The sequence below is a fragment of the Apis cerana genome, linkage group LG15 (genome assembly GCF_029169275.1).
Source record: "Apis cerana isolate GH-2021 linkage group LG15, AcerK_1.0, whole genome shotgun sequence".
Lineage (NCBI taxonomy): Eukaryota > Metazoa > Arthropoda > Insecta > Hymenoptera > Apidae > Apis > Apis cerana.
The window spans coordinates 4,184,928-4,206,065 of NC_083866.1; the positions used below are offsets into that span (position 1 = coordinate 4,184,928).

General features: G+C 29.9%; 1 protein-coding gene and 1 long non-coding RNA gene across 2 annotated transcripts; one reads left to right on the plus strand and one right to left on the minus strand.

Moving 5' to 3' along the window:
• The first annotated feature begins 2,047 nt into the window (after window positions 1-2,047).
• Window positions 2,048-19,928, plus strand: LOC107997941 (dynein axonemal heavy chain 8). The gene is made up of 57 exons (XM_062085293.1): window positions 2,048-2,406; window positions 2,487-2,761; window positions 2,820-3,159; window positions 3,239-3,465; window positions 3,543-4,027; window positions 4,232-4,391; window positions 4,467-4,678; window positions 4,769-4,884; window positions 5,159-5,339; window positions 5,455-5,792; window positions 5,859-6,022; window positions 6,216-6,470; window positions 6,565-6,805; window positions 6,902-7,101; window positions 7,196-7,367; window positions 7,437-7,582; window positions 7,655-7,793; window positions 7,867-8,097; window positions 8,206-8,411; window positions 8,564-8,784; window positions 8,871-9,156; window positions 9,328-9,466; window positions 9,541-9,761; window positions 9,835-10,018; window positions 10,081-10,221; window positions 10,296-10,643; window positions 10,743-10,932; window positions 11,011-11,156; window positions 11,223-11,421; window positions 11,485-11,603; window positions 11,667-12,003; window positions 12,141-12,411; window positions 12,487-12,687; window positions 12,770-13,015; window positions 13,137-13,455; window positions 13,529-13,755; window positions 13,849-14,071; window positions 14,161-14,337; window positions 14,420-14,587; window positions 14,642-14,857; window positions 14,941-15,078; window positions 15,277-15,573; window positions 15,645-15,800; window positions 15,882-16,037; window positions 16,099-16,234; window positions 16,312-16,463; window positions 16,545-16,798; window positions 16,874-17,302; window positions 17,378-17,654; window positions 17,715-17,901; window positions 17,960-18,221; window positions 18,284-18,523; window positions 18,607-18,916; window positions 19,009-19,198; window positions 19,265-19,386; window positions 19,457-19,618; window positions 19,682-19,928. Exons 1-57 carry the CDS (start codon window positions 2,305-2,307, stop codon window positions 19,805-19,807), a joined length of 12,363 nt encoding a protein of 4,120 aa, XP_061941277.1. The 5' UTR covers window positions 2,048-2,304; the 3' UTR covers window positions 19,808-19,928.
• Window positions 11,502-17,064, minus strand: LOC133667355 (uncharacterized). The gene is made up of 5 exons (XR_009832773.1): window positions 16,931-17,064; window positions 13,777-15,586; window positions 13,227-13,645; window positions 12,760-13,086; window positions 11,502-11,638 (listed from the first exon to the last, which is right to left on the minus strand). It is a non-coding gene; the product is annotated as an uncharacterized LOC133667355 (long non-coding RNA).
• Window positions 19,929-21,138: the final 1,210 nt, after the last annotated feature.

The window sequence follows — 21,138 nt, forward strand, 5'->3', positions numbered from 1 at the left end:
AATAAACAAATAAATAAAAATATAATAAAAAATATATCTATCTAATTCATAATATCAATTCAAATTTTTTAATTTTAAATTTATGATTTTTACTTAATTTTTATTATATGTAAATATTTTTTAATACACCCCATAAAAATCGTTTTTTTTTTATCATTTAATTTTCATACATTCTTTGATGTTCACTTCGTATTGAATGTAATGTAATTTTCTGTCATATTTTAAAATAAAAAAAAAAAAATGCCATATAATGCATATTTTACAGCTCGAGATTATACAAAACCAGCAATTGATCGCCGCATTGCTGAATTATTAAAAAGAAGAGTTGGTATAGAAGAACCTTTAGAAAGTTTACAAGATTTACTTGTATGTAAATAAAAATATAAATACTATTTTATTTAGATTTATTAATAATATATTTTATTTAGATTTTGTTATTTTTATTTTATTTATTTTTATTTTATTATTTATATAGACTAAATATAAAGAGAAACGAAATGCAAGACAAGGATTGCTTAAACCAACACATAGACATGTTTTGGAAGTTGCTGCCTTCATTTTAAATGTAAATCCTGATATTTTAGAAGAAGGAATTATTGATAAAGATGAATATATCAATGTTTTTGACAATTTTTTTCTTAAAAATGGGAAGAATGCAATTCTTATACACTTTCAACCAATGGAACCACCTCCATTTGGTATTATAAAAAAATTACACTTTTATTATATTTGTTAATTTAATTTTTGAATACAATCAATATAAAAAAAAATGTAAAAAACTAGACTCAGGACGTTGGACTCCACATGATGGACGTGAAGAACAAGTAATACGTTGCTGTGTTACTGATGGTACTACAGAACAATTTTCTGGTAGATGTGTCATAGTTTATAGATTAAGATCAGACATTGATTTTGAAACTAAACATCTTCTTGATGTATGTTCCCTTAATAATAATTTCATATATTATAATGCGTTTACAAATTGAAATTTTGGATAGGACACATATTATGCATATGCAGAAGTTGATCCTGTATCTCAAAGTGCACTAGCAGCTATATCAGATTTGATTTTAAGGCTAAATTTGCCAGCAATAATTGTTAATAAAGTATGGGGCGAATTATCAAAATCTGAACATGCTGAAAAAGTGATAAATAATTTTATTTGTGATTTTAGAGATTTTTGGGAATTTTTAAGCAGTAAGTTATAAAATTTATAAAACTATATTTAAACTTATGGAATGAAATTATTTATATATTATTTTATATTTTTTCTAGCGACTAAAATAGATTTAGAAAACATAATAAAATTTTATACTGATTGGAATATATATAATATGTATTTATCAACACCAGAAAAATATAAAAGTAGTCTTACTAATCCAGAAGCCATTACAGCTATAGAAAAGAATGTTAAATTATGGATGAAAAGTATGGAACGGGTAATGAAAAATTTATAATATATGTTACCTTTTATTTTTAAAGAAATAAATGATATATTTATAATATTTTTTTGTTTGCACAAACTATAGGCTGTGGTTCAAAGTCAACAATTACGTAGGGAAACAGAAACAATGGGACCAAATGCAGAGCTTAGTTATTGGAGGAGATTGCTTGCTCGTTTTTCATCAATCATTGAACATATAAAAACTCCATATAGTCAGACATTTATAAATTTTTTAATAAATATAAAATCAAAACATATAAGAGTATGCTTACATTTGTAAAATATCTTTTTTAAGTTGATTTAGAATTGAATAAAAAATTCATATTCATATCCACGTACAGAAATGGAAGATACTGGAAGATCATGTTGAGACAATACAAATTCTTGCAGAAGATAATGTAAAATATTTATATGCACTAGAAAAATTTACACAACCTTTGTACAGACTCGATCCAACAAAGATGGGAGAATATTTGCCTCCGCTTATGTATGCTATACGAATGATATACGCTACTTCTCGATTCTTTAATACCAGACGAATGGTCACTGCAGTTTTTGTTAAAGTATTATCGCAGACATAGTGAAAATTATAAATTTTTTATATGTTATGTTTACATTTTATAAAATTTCAACATTTTGACGATAAATTTCAGATGACAAATCAAATGATTTTAGCATGCAAAGCGTATTTAACAGAAGACGGAAAAATAAATATTTGGGATGACTCGAAATATGATATGATACTTAAAATAAAGGTAAATATCTATTTAAAAAAATTCTAAATTCGATCTATTAAAAAGTTATCCTTCTTATAGGATTGTATTACATTGTGCGATCAATATTACAATTATTACAACGAAATGTGCAAAGAAGTGAAAGAATCTGCCGACGAAAAACCTTTCGAAGTATCCGAAATGTATGTTTTTGGAAAGTTTAATACCTTCAAAGATAGGATAATAAAAGTTAGTGATAAAACATTCTATCTAAAAATTGATCCCGTAATCTAAAGCAATCATTATAAACGGATTAAATACATTTCCAGATTATGGATGTTTTACAAACAGCATTAAAGTATTTACTTCTTTATAATTCCGCGATAGAGAAAATAGACGTATTTGCAAACAAGTTCTCGAGTTTTTTCTATGATATTACATCCAAAGATTACGATCCATTGAACCATAGAAAACCGTATTTCGATTCTGATTACGAACAATATAAGAAAAATGTAGCGGAGACAATAGTGGAATTAAGAAACTTCTTTTATAGCTGTGTATCGGAAACGCCGAATATAGCTGAAGCGTTAAGAGTAGTAGCAAGGTACTATTTACTATATCATTTCCGTGTTACATTTATACAAAGTGTACGATTCATACAGATTTCAGAAATTGAAGTTTAAAGAATTGAGAATCGACAGGAAATATTTAGAACTCATATCATTGTTTCAAAAAGAAATCGAAGATATACGAGATAGATATAACGAAGACAGATCAAATACGCCGATACCACGAAACGTTCCGCCTATTGCCGGTCGTATTTTGTGGATCCGGCAACTTTTCAGACGGATTGAAACTTCTATGGAGATATACAAAGAATGTAAACGAGTGATTGTTCACGATCACATGCAAAGATGTATTAAAATTTACAATGCTTTGATCACCGTCTTCATACACTATGAAATGATATATCACAAAGCATGGTACGACTCCTCAGAGATTGTAAGTATGATATAATACAAAATATAAAATTGGTGAATCGATTGTTGTCCAAATTATCAAATATATTAATTGATCGAAGGTTCGATTGGCGTTAGCTTCTCCTTTGATAATAAGGCATCCGGACACGAATAAGTATCACTTAAACTTTGATTCGTACATCATCGAAGTGATACGTGAATCGGAGCATATGGCTAGATTTGATTTGGAAGTACCGGATTTTATACAAATAATAACATTTTGTAGAGATAAAATTTTTTCGTCGTACGAAACTGTGAAACAATTGGTCAAAGAGAATGATACATTGAGGTATATGAGATTTAACATCCGGTACAAAATATTTATCCAAGAGAAAATATACGAACCGTCTTTGTTTCATTTTTCAGACGAACAATACCATTGTTATTCTTAAATTTAATGAAAATTATTTTGGTCGATCTCGAGATTGCTTTTCAACCTTGCTTGTCCGTAATCACATGGACGTCTTTGAATATTGACGAAGTATGTGATACCATACAAAAGGCCATTATCTCTGTGCAGATTTTTGTTAAAGAGATAAAAGACATGAAGGAAGCAAGAGTTGACGAAGTCTTCGAATCTATATCGGAAGCAATCTTGATACAACTCACTGACGATCCAAAGCATCCAGTTCAACTTTTAGATGACAATATTGCTCATGGACTTTCGGTTTCTGCTGATCTTGAGATTAAATCATCTGCAGCAGAAAATGCAGTTATTACAATTATAAACAAATTTATGCAATTTGTAATTGATGAGACTGTACAAGATATTAAATACAATTGGCTCGATCCGGATAAAATACACAAGCATATTTCACAAACGAAATTGACAAAAGGAAAATATGAGCCAGGTTATTAATCCCATTGCTTTCTTTTGAAGATTTGTAAAAATTTTAGAAAAATATATCAAAATAAAAGACCTTTTTTCTTAAATTTATACATAAATTTGACTATGTGATATGAAGAAAGCAAAATTTTAAGTTGCTGCGCGGAAGTGGATAGATTAAAAGATGCATTTTTAATCACAAATAATGATTTATATCTATTTATCATAGGTTTCGCCCCCATCGAAAGAACTCGTAAAGTTAATATAACCAAAGTGCACAGTGATTGCATGGAGTTATTTGCATATTTTCATAATAAACTCATAGAAGCTTTGGTGAAGTGTACAAAAAATTCCTTGGAGATATTAAGAAAAAAAGTCACTGAAATGAGGTTCGTTCAATGTCATTTATAATTTTATAACGAAATGATATGATGAAAAAATTATTTCTTTTTACATAATTATAGCCACTTGAGAAACGATTTAAATGACGATAAAAAGAAATCACCAATACTTTTAACGACATTCGTCTTACAAATACCAAATATCATGATAATACCCCCGATAGAAGAGTTGCAATTTTATTTTGGAAAATTAGTGGTCACCATTGTTGAAAACCATAAAAAAATTACAGCGTGGGGACAACGTGATGTCAATAGAGAGTTAATATCCAATGAAAGTTTGTTTCGTTTACGAAAGATGTATAAAGACAATAAAACAATCGTGCGTCAATTATATTCTTACATAAATATATTCTTTCCCATTATAGATGGAATGAAGAATTATTATCAAATTATATCTGACCATAAAGAAATAGTCCGATGTGTAATGAGCCTACAAGGTGCAATTATGACTATAAAAGAAGATATTGAAGATCTTTGTAACGTACTTCTATTTTCATTCTTTTCTACTTTGGAATACCATAAGCAAATCTCGAATAACAGATTCAGAAATTTTTGTGCTCTAAGTTTTTTAAAATATAGTTTATTATAGAATTAATTATTATAATATTTGAGGGATACCTACATGCTGTTATAAATATTTCAATTATGTTACTAAATTAAATCTTTATAATATTATCTGCAATTTTTTTTCTAAATACTTTTAGTTACAAAAAATTTGAGATACTCTCAATCAATATTAATTTTACTATTTTTAGTATTATTTGAAGTATTCGTATATATGGAGCGAAGATAGGAATCGGCTCGTGCAAAGTTTCGTTGATTCTGAACCTATCATCCAAGTAATCAAAGAAAAATTCGTGGAATATGAAGATTTAGTTGCTGAAATCGAAAATCTGCCAGACTCACATATAGTTGGGCCTATAAAAATTAGCATGGGTAGTAAATTAATTTTCTTCTTCCTCATCATTATGACTTTCATATGAACGATCTTCAATTCATTATCGTTTGATATAATAAACTCCTTTACAAATTATTTTATTTCTTTTCGCAGAGAAATTGAAATTAGGATTTCTAGTTGAAGCGCGTGCATGGAAGACATTATTGGGTCAAAAGTTATCCGCGACTTACAAAGAGAAATTAAAAAAGATCACTGAATATATAAATGAGAAAAATAAAGTTCTGGTTAGAGTAATAAAAGATTTGGAAGATGTGAGGATCGCGATGAAATGTTTGAGTGAAATACGAGATGATTTTATAATGTTGGACATAGAACTGATCTTGATCGAGGAAACGTACACGTTGATGGGGAAATTCAATATCCCAATTTCAAAAGAAGAACAGGACATAGTGGACGGTTTACGATACAATTTTACAAACATGTTGAACATGGTAATACTTATGAAAGATTATTGAGATTGTTGTCTCGAATAATTGTATCAATGTATTTATTATAAGGCGAAACAAGTTCAAGCAAAGATATGCGAAATGCAAGAGCCATTGAAAAAAGAACTGACGGACGGTGTTGCAATATTTAAACAAGAGGTGATTGATTTTGATCTTGATTTTGAATTGAACGGTCCAATGGTTGAAGGAATACCGGCCAAAGAAGCTAGTGATCGGTATCATCTATTAATAATATTAATATAATATCATAATATTTTGATTTATCATCATTTCCTCTTAAATATATTTTCCAAATGTTATATAAAAAATAAATATTTTTTTAAATTACTTAAACTTACTTTATCATAAAATATATAAAGTATATATATATATATATATAATTTTTATTATCTATTATTATTTTTTCAGACTCATATTCTTTCAAGGTCGTCTTGATGAGTTATGGGAGAAGTTCGAGACTTACAGTAGCGGTGAAAGTTTATTCGGCATCGAGATAACAGATTACCCACCTCTTCATCAAAGAAAAAGAGAAATTAATTTGTTACAGAAATTATACGGTTTGTATTTGCAAGTGATACGAACGATAGACAGTTACTATGACATACCTTGGGCCGAAATCGATATCGAAGCTATAGTAGCCGAATTAGGCGAATTTCAGAATAGGTAAACGCATATTGTATTATTGTATATCATAACACGTACATCTAAGTACATTTGCATGATACGTAATTTGCAATGATTTGCAATCTTGCGCCAGATGTCGACGATTACCCAAAGCTATGAGAGATTGGCCAGCTTACATCGATTTGAAGAAGAAGATCGACGACTTTAACGAGACTTGTCCATTGTTAGAGTTGATGGCTAATAAAGCGATGCAACCCAGACATTGGGAAAGAATGTCGAAATTGTGCAAATATCATTTCGACGTTGAATCGGAGACTTTTACTCTGGCATGCGTGATGCAAGCACCTTTGTTGAAGTACAAAGATGAAGTCGAGGTATTGTTCAAACTGAAACAAATTGATATTTTTGTTTTAATTATAAATATTTCTAAACATATTTATAAACATATATTTATAAACATATTTTTTTAGGATATATGCATTAGTGCAGTGAAAGAGCAAGATATAGATAGTAAATTAAAACAAATAATAGCAGAGTGGGCTGTTGTGGATTTACAATTTGCTCCTTTCAAACAAAGAGGAGAATTATTATTGAAAGGTATAGAAACAATGGAGATAATATCTCAACTCGAGGATAGTTTGATGATCATCAGTTCGCTTTTGGCAAATCGGTAAAATAAATTTACTTTTTAATTAAAAAAAAAAAAATAATAATTAATATTGAATTAAACAATATTGGCTTCTTAAATATGATTTTTAATTTAGATATAATGCGCCTTTCAAAAAAGAGATACAATTGTGGCAAAGTAAACTTAGCAATACCTCTGAAATCCTAGCAAAATGGTTAACTGTCCAGAATTTATGGGCTTACTTAGAAGCAGTATTCATTGGCGGAGATATATCGAAACAACTTCCAGCAGAGGCGAAACGTTTTAATGTAACGAAATAAAGAAAAATTCTAAAAATCAGAGAAACGTAAATATTTATATGTTTTTATATGTTTCAGAATATTGATAAATCATGGGTAAAGATTATGTATCGAGCACGCGAAAGGGTGAACGCTGTGGAAGTGTGCACAGGAGACGAAACGATGCAGCAATTTTTGCCACATTTATTGGAGCAGTTAGAATCCTGTCAGAAATCTCTAAGCGGGTATAAAAATTGCTTCAAATGCTTTATCATCGATATGATTAAAATTATAATGAAATAAAATATTTTTTACAGATACTTGGAAACGAAACGAGGCATATTTCCAAGATTTTGCTTCATATCAGATCCTACGTTGTTGGAGATACTTGGCCAAGCAGCTGATTGTCACACTATACAGAAATATCTTGATGGTTTCTTTGACAATATAGGAAGAGTAATAAAACTATTTGAATAGAATCTTGCTAACTGATTTCCCCTTATAACTTAGATTTTTTTTTCATTTATAGTTGGAGTTTCATGAAAAAGAATATGAAAGAATTGTGGCTATGTATTCTCGTGAAAATGAGAAAGTTATATTAGAGAAAGATGTTATATGTACAGGGGGTGTGGAAAATTGGTTGAACACTTTATTAATAGTTCATCAATTTTCGGTAGGCAGTGTAATTTCTCAAGGATTGATGACTCTTGCTAGTGAAGATTTTGATCTCATAACATTGATAGACACTACTATTTTACAAGTAAATTTAACCAAATGTTAAATAAATAGAAAAAAATTCGACTTTGCAAGTAAGATATCGAGTGTTTTCTTGTCTCTTTTTCTTTGAAAATTATATTGTATTTTATAGGTAGGATTGTTAGCTTTGCAAGTCTTATGGACTCGTGATTCCGAAACAGCTCTCACCACAGTAAAACGAGACAGAGGAATAATGAAGCGAACGAATCAATGGTTTCTAGACTTATTGAACAGTCTCATTGAAGTGACTGTCAAAGATTTGACGAAATACGCGAGATCGAAGTACGAGGCCTTAATTACTATTCATGTGCATCAAAGGTATAATATAAAATATAATATAATATAAAATTTCATTTATAATAAAAAGAACGAGGAATCTTATATTTAAGAATGAAACCAATTTCTACTCTTTACATGAGTACAATATAAAAAGTTATTTCAAATTTTACATTCCAATTCCATTTTTTTAGAGACATATTCGACGATCTGTGCATTCTCAGAATTCGCACTGTGAACGATTTCGAATGGTTGAAGCAATGTAGATATTATTATAATTCTGAGACGGAAGAAGTTCCTATACAAATCACAGACATTGATTTTATCTATCAAAACGAGTTTTTAGGATGTACCGACCGACTCGCTATTACTCCTCTTACTGATAGATGCTACATAACATTAGCTCAAGCTGTTGGTAAGATAAATATTTCTTTTATATATTAAGTTTAAGAAATAATTTTTAAACTATTCATATACGTTTTTAAAATTTCCAACCTTTAGGTATGAATTTCGGTGGTGCACCCGCGGGACCAGCCGGCACTGGTAAAACGGAAACCACAAAGGATATGGGGAAAGCACTTGGAAAATACGTGGTGGTATTTAATTGCTCCGACCAAATGGATTTCCGCGGTCTGGGTAGAATATTTAAAGGATTAGCCATGTCTGGATCCTGGGGCTGCTTCGATGAGTTTAATCGTATCGATTTACCGGTTTTGTCGGTCGCTGCTCAGCAGATAGCAATCGTACTCACTGCAAGAAAAGAAAGAAAATTAAGTTTTCTTTTCAGGTATATATATTTCAAGGGATATTCAAGGATATTTTTGTAATTGGATCGTTTAAAAATCAGCTTATTGTTTTTTTTGTTTACTTACGTTATTTGTATTAATGATAGATAATCTTATTGAGATATTTTCATATTTTAAGATTAATTTGATAATGCAAAATATATATCGTATAGCGATGGCGAAATATACAAATTAAGCTATGAGCTTGGAATTTTTATCACCATGAATCCTGGCTACGCTGGTCGCCAAGAATTGCCAGAAAATTTAAAGATACAATTCAGAAGTGTATCTATGATGGTTCCTGATAGACAAGTATCTACAGAAATAATACAACGTGTTATTTATTGAATGAATTTTCATAATTGCACAAATATGCTTCTACTTAGATAATTATGCGTGTGAAATTGGCAGCTTGTGGTTTCAAAGAAAACGTTATGTTAGCGCGAAAGTTTTTCACTCTATACAAACTGTGCGAGGAGCAATTGAGCAAGCAAGTACATTACGATTTCGGTTTAAGAAATATATTATCTTGCTTGCGAACTCTTGGCGCACAGAAACGAGCGAATCCCACCGATTCTGAAGAAACCACCTTAATGAGAGTTTTGAGGTAAAGCGAGTTCAGCGATTATGAAAAATCTTAATGAAAAATAAAATATTTTTTTTTAATTATAACATTACAGAGACATGAATCTATCAAAATTGGTAGACGAAGACGAACCTTTGTTCATGTCCCTCATCGAAGATATGTTCCCAGGGATAAAGCTCAGGGTTCAGGTATACAAAGAATTGCAGAAGGCGATCGCAAATGCAACTGTTGCACTTGGTATAATGAATAATCCAGAATGGAATTTGAAGACGGTCCAAGTATTCTAGCGCAGCACAACTTTAAAAATAATTCAAGATGATAATATCCTGCGTATTTCTAGTTGTATGAAACTTCTCTGGTTCGCCATGGTTTAATGGTCCTTGGTCCAACAGGATCTGGAAAAACTATGTGCATGTGGGCGCTTATGAAAGCTTTAACAGAGATGGGTATGCCTCATAAAGAAGTCAGAATGAATCCTAAAGTTAGTTTTTTACTTCAAACTCGTTAAACTTTGATCACTTTGATCGGATGAATTTAAAAAAGCAATTGTTTTAGGCCATAACCGCGTCCCAAATGTTCGGTAAATTGGACGTGGCGACGAATGATTGGACAGACGGTATTTTCTCAATAATATGGAGAAGATCGACGCAGACCAAGAAAACGGAAAATTTATGGATGGTTTTGGACGGCCCTGTGGATGCTGTATGGATCGAGAATTTAAATTCTGTGCTGGATGATAATAAGACGCTGACTCTGGCGAATGGCGATCGCATAATCATGGCGCCGAACACTAAATTGGTCTTTGAACCAGATAATGTCGATAATGCATCGCCAGCCACGATATCCCGTATGGGTATGGTGTTCATAAGTGCTTCTGTACTCAAATGGTATACCATTCTGCAGGTGATGAGAATGTCCTGAAAATTATATAATTTTAATTATCTTTTCTTTTCTTTTTTTTGATATTTAAGAATGGAATAATTTTCTTTTATTCATACTTAGGGGTGGTTCAAGAAACAGCCACCTGCATTGGTAGAGATATTGAATAATTTATTCAATAAAATCTACAACGACGCTCATTTATTCGTTCAAACGAAGCTTCCTGTAAAAATGGCTATTTTGGAAGCTATGTACATAAGACAATGTATCGATCTATTAGATGGCTTGCTTTTTGTAAATAAAGATGTAACTAGTATGTATTCTTTTTATTCGTGTAATTGCGATTTATTTATAAAAGAAAGAAATTTTGATTTCAATTTATGATATTCAGAAATACTTCCGGATTATCATGTGGAAAAGATATTCCTTTTCTCGCTTATGTGGACTTTGAGTGCTGCATTGGAAATAGAAGAACGTAATCAATTGCAAGAATTTGTTCTTGTTCACGAATCCAAATGTCATTGGCCAACATGCAATGTAATTATATGATACTTATTATGGAATTAAGAATAATTATGTGAATAATTATATTGATAATTATAGGAGGACGAGACCATTTTTGAATATTTGGTATCAGAAGATGGACAATGGATACATTGGTCTCAAAAAGTTCCACAGTTCATTTATCCAGCACATGAAATTATCAAATACTATACTATCCTTGTTCCTAACATAGACAATACAAGAACCATGTTTCTAGTTGAAACAATTGCAAAACAAGGAAAAGCAGTGTTGCTCATAGGTATGAACTATATTTCTCGTTTACTTTAAACTATATTTCTCCTTTATTACTTGATTATTATAGGAGAGCAAGGTACTGCAAAAACAGTCATAATCAAAAGCTTCATGTCCCATTATAATCCAGAAGTGCATCTGTCCAAATCCTTTAGTTTTTCTTCCGCATCCACTCCTAATATGGTTCAGGTAATTAATTCCAAATTATATCGATGATACTTTTCCTGTTAACAGAATTAACGTTTTGTTTAGAGGGTATTCGAAAGTTATGTGGAGAAAAGAGTGGGAACCACTTATGGTCCCCCGGGTGGCCGAAAAATGAGCATTTTCATCGACGATATAAATATGCCAGAAATAAATGAATGGGGAGATCAAATTACAAATGAGATCGTTCGTCAATTGATGGAGTATGGAGGTTTTTATTCTTTGGATAAGCCTGGTGATTTCTCTACTATACAAGATATCCAAATGCTCGCCGCCATGATTCATCCAGGCGGAGGTAGAAATGATATACCGCCAAGATTGAAGAGACAATTTAATATTTTTAACTGTACATTGCCATCGAATAAATCCATGGATACGATTTTTAGTAAGAACATTAATATCAACATTGAATCTCATTCTCACAAATAAATTATTTCTTTCCTTTTTCCAGCCCCATATAATATGACTTCATTATAATGATGATAAAAATATTATATTTAATAAAATTTAAAAAATGTATAGGAAGCATTGGAGAAGGATACTTCAGCATTACCAGATTCAGTGAAGATATAGTGGAATTCCTGCCAAAATTGATACCTCTTACGAGAGTCTTATGGCAACAGACTAAGATAAAAATGTTACCTACACCGGCAAAATTCCATTACGTTTTCAATCTGAGAGATTTGTCTCGAATTTGGGAAGGTATTCTTAGAATCGAGAGAGCCGAATGCGATTCTAGAACCAGACTATTGAAACTCTGGGAGCACGAGTGTACTCGTGTAATTGCGGATCGGTTATTATAATTGGCGTTTGATAATTTCTTTCAACGAATTGATGTAATCTTTTCTTACTTACTTTTTATTATTAGATTTACAAGTGAGGAGGATACTACGTGGTTCGTGAATACATTAAGACGAACAGCTGAGAAGATGTTAGGCCCCGATTTTATTTTCTATGAACCCGTAGAAACATATTTTGTGAATTTCCTACGTGAACCACCGGAACCTACCGGAGATGAGCCAGAAGATTTTGTTTTCGAGGCGCCAAAAATTTATGAAGAAATGCCAAGGTTTTGTTTCAAAAAATCACTTCAATATAATCGTATCATTAAAAATTATGAGATAATTAATTCAAAATATACCTTTTTACAGTTTTGAATTTGTGATCGGAAAGGTCCAACAAAATATGGAGCAATTCAACGAATACATTCGGGGATTAACTCTTGATTTAGTATTCTTCCATGATGCTTTGGTACATTTGATGCGAATATCGAGAATCCTGGGCGTTCCTCGAAGCAATGCGATGCTAGTGGGAGTTGGAGGATCAGGCAAACAAAGTCTCACTCGTCTTGCCGCTTTTATTGCCGGTTTTAACTTTTTCCAGATTATATTAACCAGGTAATCAACGAAGAAACATCTAAATAACACTAAGAGTTCCAATAAACCGCTTGCAAAAATGTTCATACAGTCTGTGGTAATAAAAAGCAACACATATTCAATTAATCCTTATCTTTATTAGGATTTATAATGTCCCAAGTTTATTGGAAGACATAAGAAAAGTGTATCATGCAGCTGGTACAGGAAACAAAGGACAAACATTTATATTTACCGATAATGAAATAAAAGAGGAAGCTTTCCTGGAATACATTAACAATATATTGAGCGTTGGAGAAATTGCAGGTCTATTTCCAGCTGATGAAATGGATGACATTCGAACGACAGTGACTCCTATGATGAAACGTGACGATCCAAAGCGACCACCAACTCCTGATAATCTTTATGATTATTTTCTGACACGTGCAAAGGATAATCTGCACATGGTTTTGTGCTTTTCACCAGTAAGTATAACTTCTTCTTCTTATTATTATTATTTTAATCCAAGACTATTACATTTACATTTTTGAATTACAGGTTGGTGAAAAGTTCAGGACTCGTTCATTAAAATTCCCTGGTCTTATATCCGGTTGTACACTAAATTGGTTCTGGAAATGGCCCATTGATGCTTTATACGCGGTCAGTGATCATTTCCTAGAAGGATATAAAATTATAGCTAGTCCAGAAACAAAACAACAACTGGTAGAAGTTATGGGAGACATGCACAATTATATAAACGATATGTGCGTGCAATACTTTGATAGGTATATCAATTATCATATTACCTGTGATTATAATATTATTAATATTCTAATATAATTCATTTTTTCATACGTATAATCTTCTTTCCTAAACAGATTTAGAAGACAAGTGTACGTCACTCCAAAATCATTCTTAACATTTCTAAGTGGATATAAAACACTTTATAAGCAACGTTTGGATAATATTAACATTCTTGCATTTCGTATGAGCAGTGGTTTAAGTAAGTTGGTCGATGCTGCGGCTCAAGTTGACGAGTTACGTAAAGTCCTTGAGAAAAATCAGCAGGAGATCGCTGAGAAAAATGTGCAAGTCGAAGCTGTTCGTATTTTTCTTTTGTATTAACAATTAACAACAATTTCTTATTTTTCCGAATTATCACATGTTTTTATTGCATCGTTCCTTTGTAGATTTTAGTTACTGTAAATCAAAAGAAGAAAGAAGCAGAAACGGTAAAAGCACAAGTGCAAGTTTCTAAGGATGAGGCAGAAACTATTTTGAAATCGATTGCAAAAGACAAAGCGATAGCGGAACAAAAATTGAAAGCTGCTGAGCCTGCTTTATTGGCAGCAGAAGCTGCCTTACAAGTCGGTTTCTTTTTAATTAAATTTATACTTTCTTTTTTTTTTTTTTTAAATTGATTTTATACAATTTCATGAAATTTTTTAGACTATAAAAGCTGCCGATATTGCTACAGTGAGAAAATTAGGAAAACCACCATATCTGATTACCCTTATTATGGATTGTGTGATAATATTGTTTGGAAGAAAATTGGACCCTGTTAAACCTGATTATGATCATCAATTTTTGAGTCCTTCATGGACTGAAGCATTAAAAGTAATTGTTTTAATAAGTTTTAAGTATTCATTTAATATATAAAATTCTTTATAGATGATGGCTGATGTTAGATTTCTATACAATTTGCAACATTTCCCGAAGGATAACATTAACGCTGAAACTATCGATTTAATGCAACCATATTTGAATTATCATTTATACACGTACGAAGCTGCATTGCAAGCTTGCGGAAATGTTGCTGGTCTCATTCAATGGACCATTTCTATGGTTACCTTTTATGGGATAAATAAAGATGTTCTTCCTTTAAAAGTACTTTTCATTTTAATCATTAAAAGTATAGAATCTATCCTTGTCCAAATCCTTCCTGTATTTACAAAGATTTTTGAATTCAGGCAAATTTGGCAGTGCAAGAGAGTAAATATGAAAAAGCAAATAGAAATCTAATGGAAGCTGAAAATCTTTTAAGAGAAAAAGACGAAGACTTGAAAGTCGTACAGAGGGAGTTCGATGCCGTGATGGAAGAACGCCAAGTAATTTATAAAATATAGAATAAGAATATATGAGATCTCGAGTTAACATTGAGTTGAAAATTTTTCTTAATTCTCAGATTTCCAAAATTTTGAAAATTTGCAATGTTCGAAGCTTTCTTCGCTTTTTTCCTATTTTTTTGTACTTTTTTTTATATTTATTAAATTAAATAATAAATATTTTATCTTTGTATTTGTTAGAAAATAATTGATCTTGCCGAAATTTGCCAAGCAAAAACGGATACCGCTACAGCAATGATAGAAGGCCTTTCTGGCGAAAGAATAAGGTGGACGGAGCAATTAGCTGCGTTTAAATCGGAAACTGATCGTTTGGTTGGCGATATATTAATCCTAATGGGTTTCTTATCATATTGTGGACCATTTAATCAAGAATTCAGAACCTTAGTGCAAAGGCAGTGGTTCGAATTTATCCAGAATCGAAAAATTCCAATTTCTCTCGTGATAAATATTACAGCCAGCTTGATCGATACTGCTACCGTGGGTGAAAAATCTGAAAAAAATTTATTAATCGTATTATTCGGTGAAATCATAAATTTGGTTTTTTAAAGATTGGAGAATGGAATTTGCAAGGTCTTCCGACGGATGATTTATCTGTTCAAAATGGAATTATAGTAACACAAGCAAATAGATATCCTCTTTTAATTGATCCACAATTGCAAGGTAAAGCTTGGATCAGAAAAAAGGAAGCAGAATTTTTTTTACAGGTAAAATCTTTTTTTTTTGTCAAAACAATTTAATTATTTAATTATTATAAAATTTTAATTTATCTTTATGTTTAATTTTAGCCCACGTTCCTTTCACACAAATATTTTAGAAATCACTTGGAAGATTGTGTTTCTTTGGGTCGTCCATTGTTGATTGAAGATGTAGGAGAGGAGTTGGATCCCGTTTTAGATAATTTGTTAGAACACAATTTTATAAAAATAGGAACTACTTTGAAGGTAATATTCAAATTCTTTCATAAAAGATCTGATTATAATGATATTGATTATATTTCCATAGGTAAAATTAGGTGATAAAGAAGTGGATATTCATAAAGACTTTAGACTTTACATCACTACAAAGTTACCGAATCCAGCATATACACCAGAAATATTTGCACGTGCTGCTATAATTGATTTTACAGTCACTATAAAAGGTAACTTTTACAATTTAAACATAAATAATTTCTAATATAAGCATAGAATATTTATTATTTTTTTCATATATTTATAGGATTAGAAGATCAATTATTGGGAAGAGTTATTTTAACAGAGAAAAAAGAACTAGAAACAGAAAAAACGCAATTGATAGCAGATGTAACTGCAAACAATAGAAAGATCAAAGAATTGGAAGCCAATCTTTTGCATAAATTGACCACCGTAGAAGTTTGTATTTATCTTATGTATAATCATTATTTATAATTATTTTATAAATTTTATTAATTTTTTCATCATTTAAATTTTTAGGGGCCTTTAATAGAAGATGTAGAATTAATGTCTGTTTTAAATGTAACGAAACAAACTGCAGCTGAGATCAATGAAAAATTAAGTATCGCTAAAGATACCGAATTAAGAATCGATACGGCACGTGAAGAATTTCGGCCAGTCGCGACACGTGGAAGTGTTTTATACTTTTTAATTTGCGATATGTCTTTAGTCAATTGCATGTATCAAACATCACTTGTCCAGTTCTTGGAACGTTTCGATCTTTCTATGGAAAGGTTTATATAGCATGAATAGTATAATATTGAACAAGTGATAAAAAATTGGATATCAAAATCATTGGTTCATTTTAGATCTGAAAAGAGTCCAGTTACTCAAAGAAGAATCAATTTTATCATCGATTATCTCACCTTTGAAATTTTTAAATATAAAGCAAGGGGCCTTTATGAGATTCATAAATACATGTACATTTTATTAATGACGTTGAAGATTGATTTACAGCGGGAAGTTATTAATCATGAAGAATTTCAATATTTCATAAAAGGTGGTGCAGCCTTGGATTTGAATACTGTTTCGCCAAAACCTTGCAAATGGATTACCGATATGACTTGGCTTAATTTAATCGCACTATCTTACTTAAGACACTTTCAATACATTCCTTCTCAAATACCAGCATCTGAAAAACAATGGAAACAATGGTTTGATAAACCTACTCCAGAAGAAGAAGTAATACCAAATGGTTATAACAATTTAGATACTTTCCGTCGTTTATTGTTAATTAGGTTGTTTTATTTGTTGTTTAATTTAATTTTAAATATTTATATCGATGGACATACATAACGTATTATTAATTTTAGAGCATGGTGTGCAGACAGAACTCTACCACAATCGCGAAAATATATATCAAGTTCTTTGGGAGAAAGATATGCAGAACCTGTAATCACACTTTTTGATGTAATGCATGGTGAATCAAGACCAAACACTCCAATGATTTGTTTTCTAAGTATGGGATCTGATCCTACACCTGCTATAGAACACCTTGCTAAGAAACTAGAGATTAAATGTAAAAGTATCTCAATGGGACAAGGACAAGAAGTCCATGCAAGAAAATTACTTCAAAATGCAAAAACTGAAGTTCGTTTTTATGAAAAATTTAAAATGAAATAAGGCAAAAAATAAATATATAATTTATAGGGTTTCTGGGCATTATGTCAAAATTGTCATTTGGGTTTGGAATATATGCTTGAATTAGTTAACTTCCTTTTGGAAATGGAGGACTCACATCCTGATTTTCGCATATGGATTACCACAGAACCGCATAAAAATTTTCCAATATCTCTTTTACAAATGTCTATAAAATTTACTTATGAACCTCCACGAGGTAAAAAAGAAATAATTTTGTTTTTCACTTCTATTTCTATTTTTTCTTGTTATTTTAGGAATAAGAGCAGGTTTGCTTGCTACATATAGTGGAATGCATCAAGAAATGTTAGATCAATGTGATGCTTGGCAATATATACCAATTATATACACAATATCATTTTTGCATACTGTTGTACAAGAAAGAAGGAAATTTGGCCCTCTTGGTTGGAATATACCATATGAATTTAATATGTCTGATTGGTTGGCATCCTGTATATTTATTAATAATTATTTAAATGAGTTTGATGTAAAACTAGGAATTAGTTGGCATACTATAAGGTAATACAAGAAAATAGTATTTCTTAATCAATTAAATTAACAATTTAAAATAATAATTTTAGATACATGATAGCAGAAGTGCAATATGGAGGACGTGTCACAGATGACTATGATAAAAGATTGTTGAATACATTTACTAAACTGTGGTTCTTTGATACTATTTTTACAGAAGAATTTCAATTTTATAAAGGATATTCAGTCTTAACTTATAAAACTGTACAAGAATATCTAAAAGTAATTGATGAAATGAATGCTGTAGATCCACCACAAGTTTATGGTTTGCATGCTAATGCAAATATTACGTAAGAATATTTTCTTACAATGTTATAATTTTAGAGGAATTTATTGAAAAAAATTTATATAAAAATTTATATTATGATTATAGATATATGGCTAACACTACACAGGCTGTTTTAGATAATATATTATTTGTACAACCAAAAGAAGCAGGTGTAGTTGGTGCTGAAACCAGGGAAGTAGTTGTAGCCAGACAAGTAAATGAAATGTTAAAAAAATTACCATCAAGTTATGATCCATATGAAGTAAAACAAAGATGTCAAATATTAGGAGCCACTGCACCAATGACTATTTTTTTGAGACAAGAAATTGATAGAATACAAGTAGTTATTAAATTAGTGGATGCTATGTTGAAAGATCTTTTACTTGCCATAGAAGGTGTTATCATAATGTGTGAAGTAATTCTCTTTATGAATTTTATATTAAATAGTATAAATATTTTATGAATTTTATATTAAAATAATATAAATATTATATCAAATACATTTAGGAACTAAGAGATGCTCTTGATAATATATATGATGCTAAAGTGCCAAAGTTATGGATAGCAAAATCATGGGAGTCTGCTTCTCTTGGTTTTTGGTTTACTGAACTATTAGAAAGAAATAGACAATTTTCTTCTTGGTTATTTACTGGTAGACCAGCAAAATTTTGGATGACTGGATTTTTTAATCCTCAAGGTATATAATAATTTATAGAAGAATTGTGTAATTTAATTATAAAATTATTGAATTTTAATTATACAGGATTTTTGACTGCAATGAAGCAAGAAGTAACAAGAGCTCATAAAGGATGGGCTTTGGATAATGTAACTTTACATAATGAAGTTCTACGTTACACAGCAGAAGAAATTAAAGCTCCACCTGCAGTATGTTAATTATATTATGTTCATATAATTTAATAATTTAACAAATAATAACTGTTATCTATATAATTAGGAAGGAGTTTTTGTATATGGACTATTTCTTGAAGGAGCTGGATGGGACAAAAGGAATAATAGGTTGTGTGAATCAGCAAGTAAAATTCTATTTGTATTAATGCCTGTTATTCATATTTTTGCCTTATATAATGTTCCTGACAAAGATCCAAAATTATATCAGGTAAGTATCATAATCCATAACACAGAAAATTTAAATTTATTAATATTTTCATGATATTTATAGTGTCCAGTATATAAAAAACCACAAAGAACATATGTGTTATTAATAACACCATTGTGGTTACAAACAATTAGATCTCCGGATTTTTGGATTTTACGTGGAGTTGCATTATTATGTGATATTAAATAAAATGAATATAAAATGCATGATACGTTAAAATTATAAAATGATACGATAATCATTCGATTTCATGAATTATAAACAATTTAATGTCAAACTGTGATATAAATAAATATAAATATTTATTTAATATTTACTTACTTTTAATTGAAGTCGACTAATATTTATTATTATAAGAATCATGATTGATAATTTATATCGAATCTTATTGAAAACACATGATAATCCTTTCTTTCACATATATTTTCACGAAAAATTGCACAAGCATAAATTATACTTTCATTGATTTAAAATTTAAAAAAATTTTTGTTAAGTATAACGAATAAAAATGTTAAAAAATTTTTTGAGTCGTTAAAAATTTAAAAACTCGAGATAGTTAATGTATTACCATTTTAAATCGCCAGCGTATTTCGTATTCATTGATATTATATTTGGTAATGGATTATCTATACAATAAAATACTGAAAAATAAAAATTAAACGTTAGTATTCACAAACACATGTTAAAAATATAAATAATTTATTTTATTATATTATATCATTTAATCATATATGATGTTTTTAACATTTATATTCCGTAATATTTTAGTTTTAAATCCACGTTATTAATAAAAACTATTCAAAATTACATTAATTATATTAATTTATAATGATATTAAAAAGAATATAAAATTTTACAGATGTTATTCGTAATTGGCCTCAATTATTTTAAAAATTAATTACCAATCGCCAATTACCAATCATATTTCACGACACAATTCGTTTTTCATATATATATATAAAGTAGTAAAAATTATTTTCATAACTGATATTTGATTATTATATAAAAATATAAAATTAATAAATCAATTAAAATTTTTTGATATTTTATTTTTTATTTATATCTTTTTTAATTTAATTATAAATATTATAACATAAAAATTAGATTTTATTGCGCATTATTAACAGCGCCGATCCTCCATATTGAAAAATTTTCAGTTCTTGTTTTAGCGCGTAATTGTTAAGTCACGTTGTGCGCAGTATTAATTATTCGATTTTTGAAAAATTCGTAAAATAGTGTAATTTCAAAGAAGTATTACGATTCTCTTGTATTTTCATTATAATTATTTGATTTATTAACGTTTTCATTTAATGAAATTGTGAAATATTATTACAATTATATCGGAATTGTGATACGCGTGTGGTAGAAGGACATTCGCTAGACATGTGTGCTATTACATGATCACGGAAATGCTAGATTTCAAAAAGAAATTTTTTTTTTCACCTTTTTTTTTGAACTTGATTGTATTCTACAGTTTTTAAAATATCATTATGTAATTTGCTCGATATATCTGTTTCTAT

What these genes read in the sequence shown, in the direction of transcription:
- LOC107997941 (XM_062085293.1), top strand. Translation starts at nt 2,305, where the DNA reads ATGTGCAAAGAAGTGAAAGAATCTGCCGACGAAAAACCTTTCGAAGTA. An exon ending in GGAATTTGAAGACGGTCCAA is followed by an intron (nt 10,019 to 10,080) that starts GTATTCTAGCGC and finishes GCGTATTTCTAG; the next exon opens with TTGTATGAAACTTCTCTGGT. An exon ending in GTCATTGGCCAACATGCAAT is followed by an intron (nt 11,157 to 11,222) that starts GTAATTATATGA and finishes TGATAATTATAG; the next exon opens with GAGGACGAGACCATTTTTGA.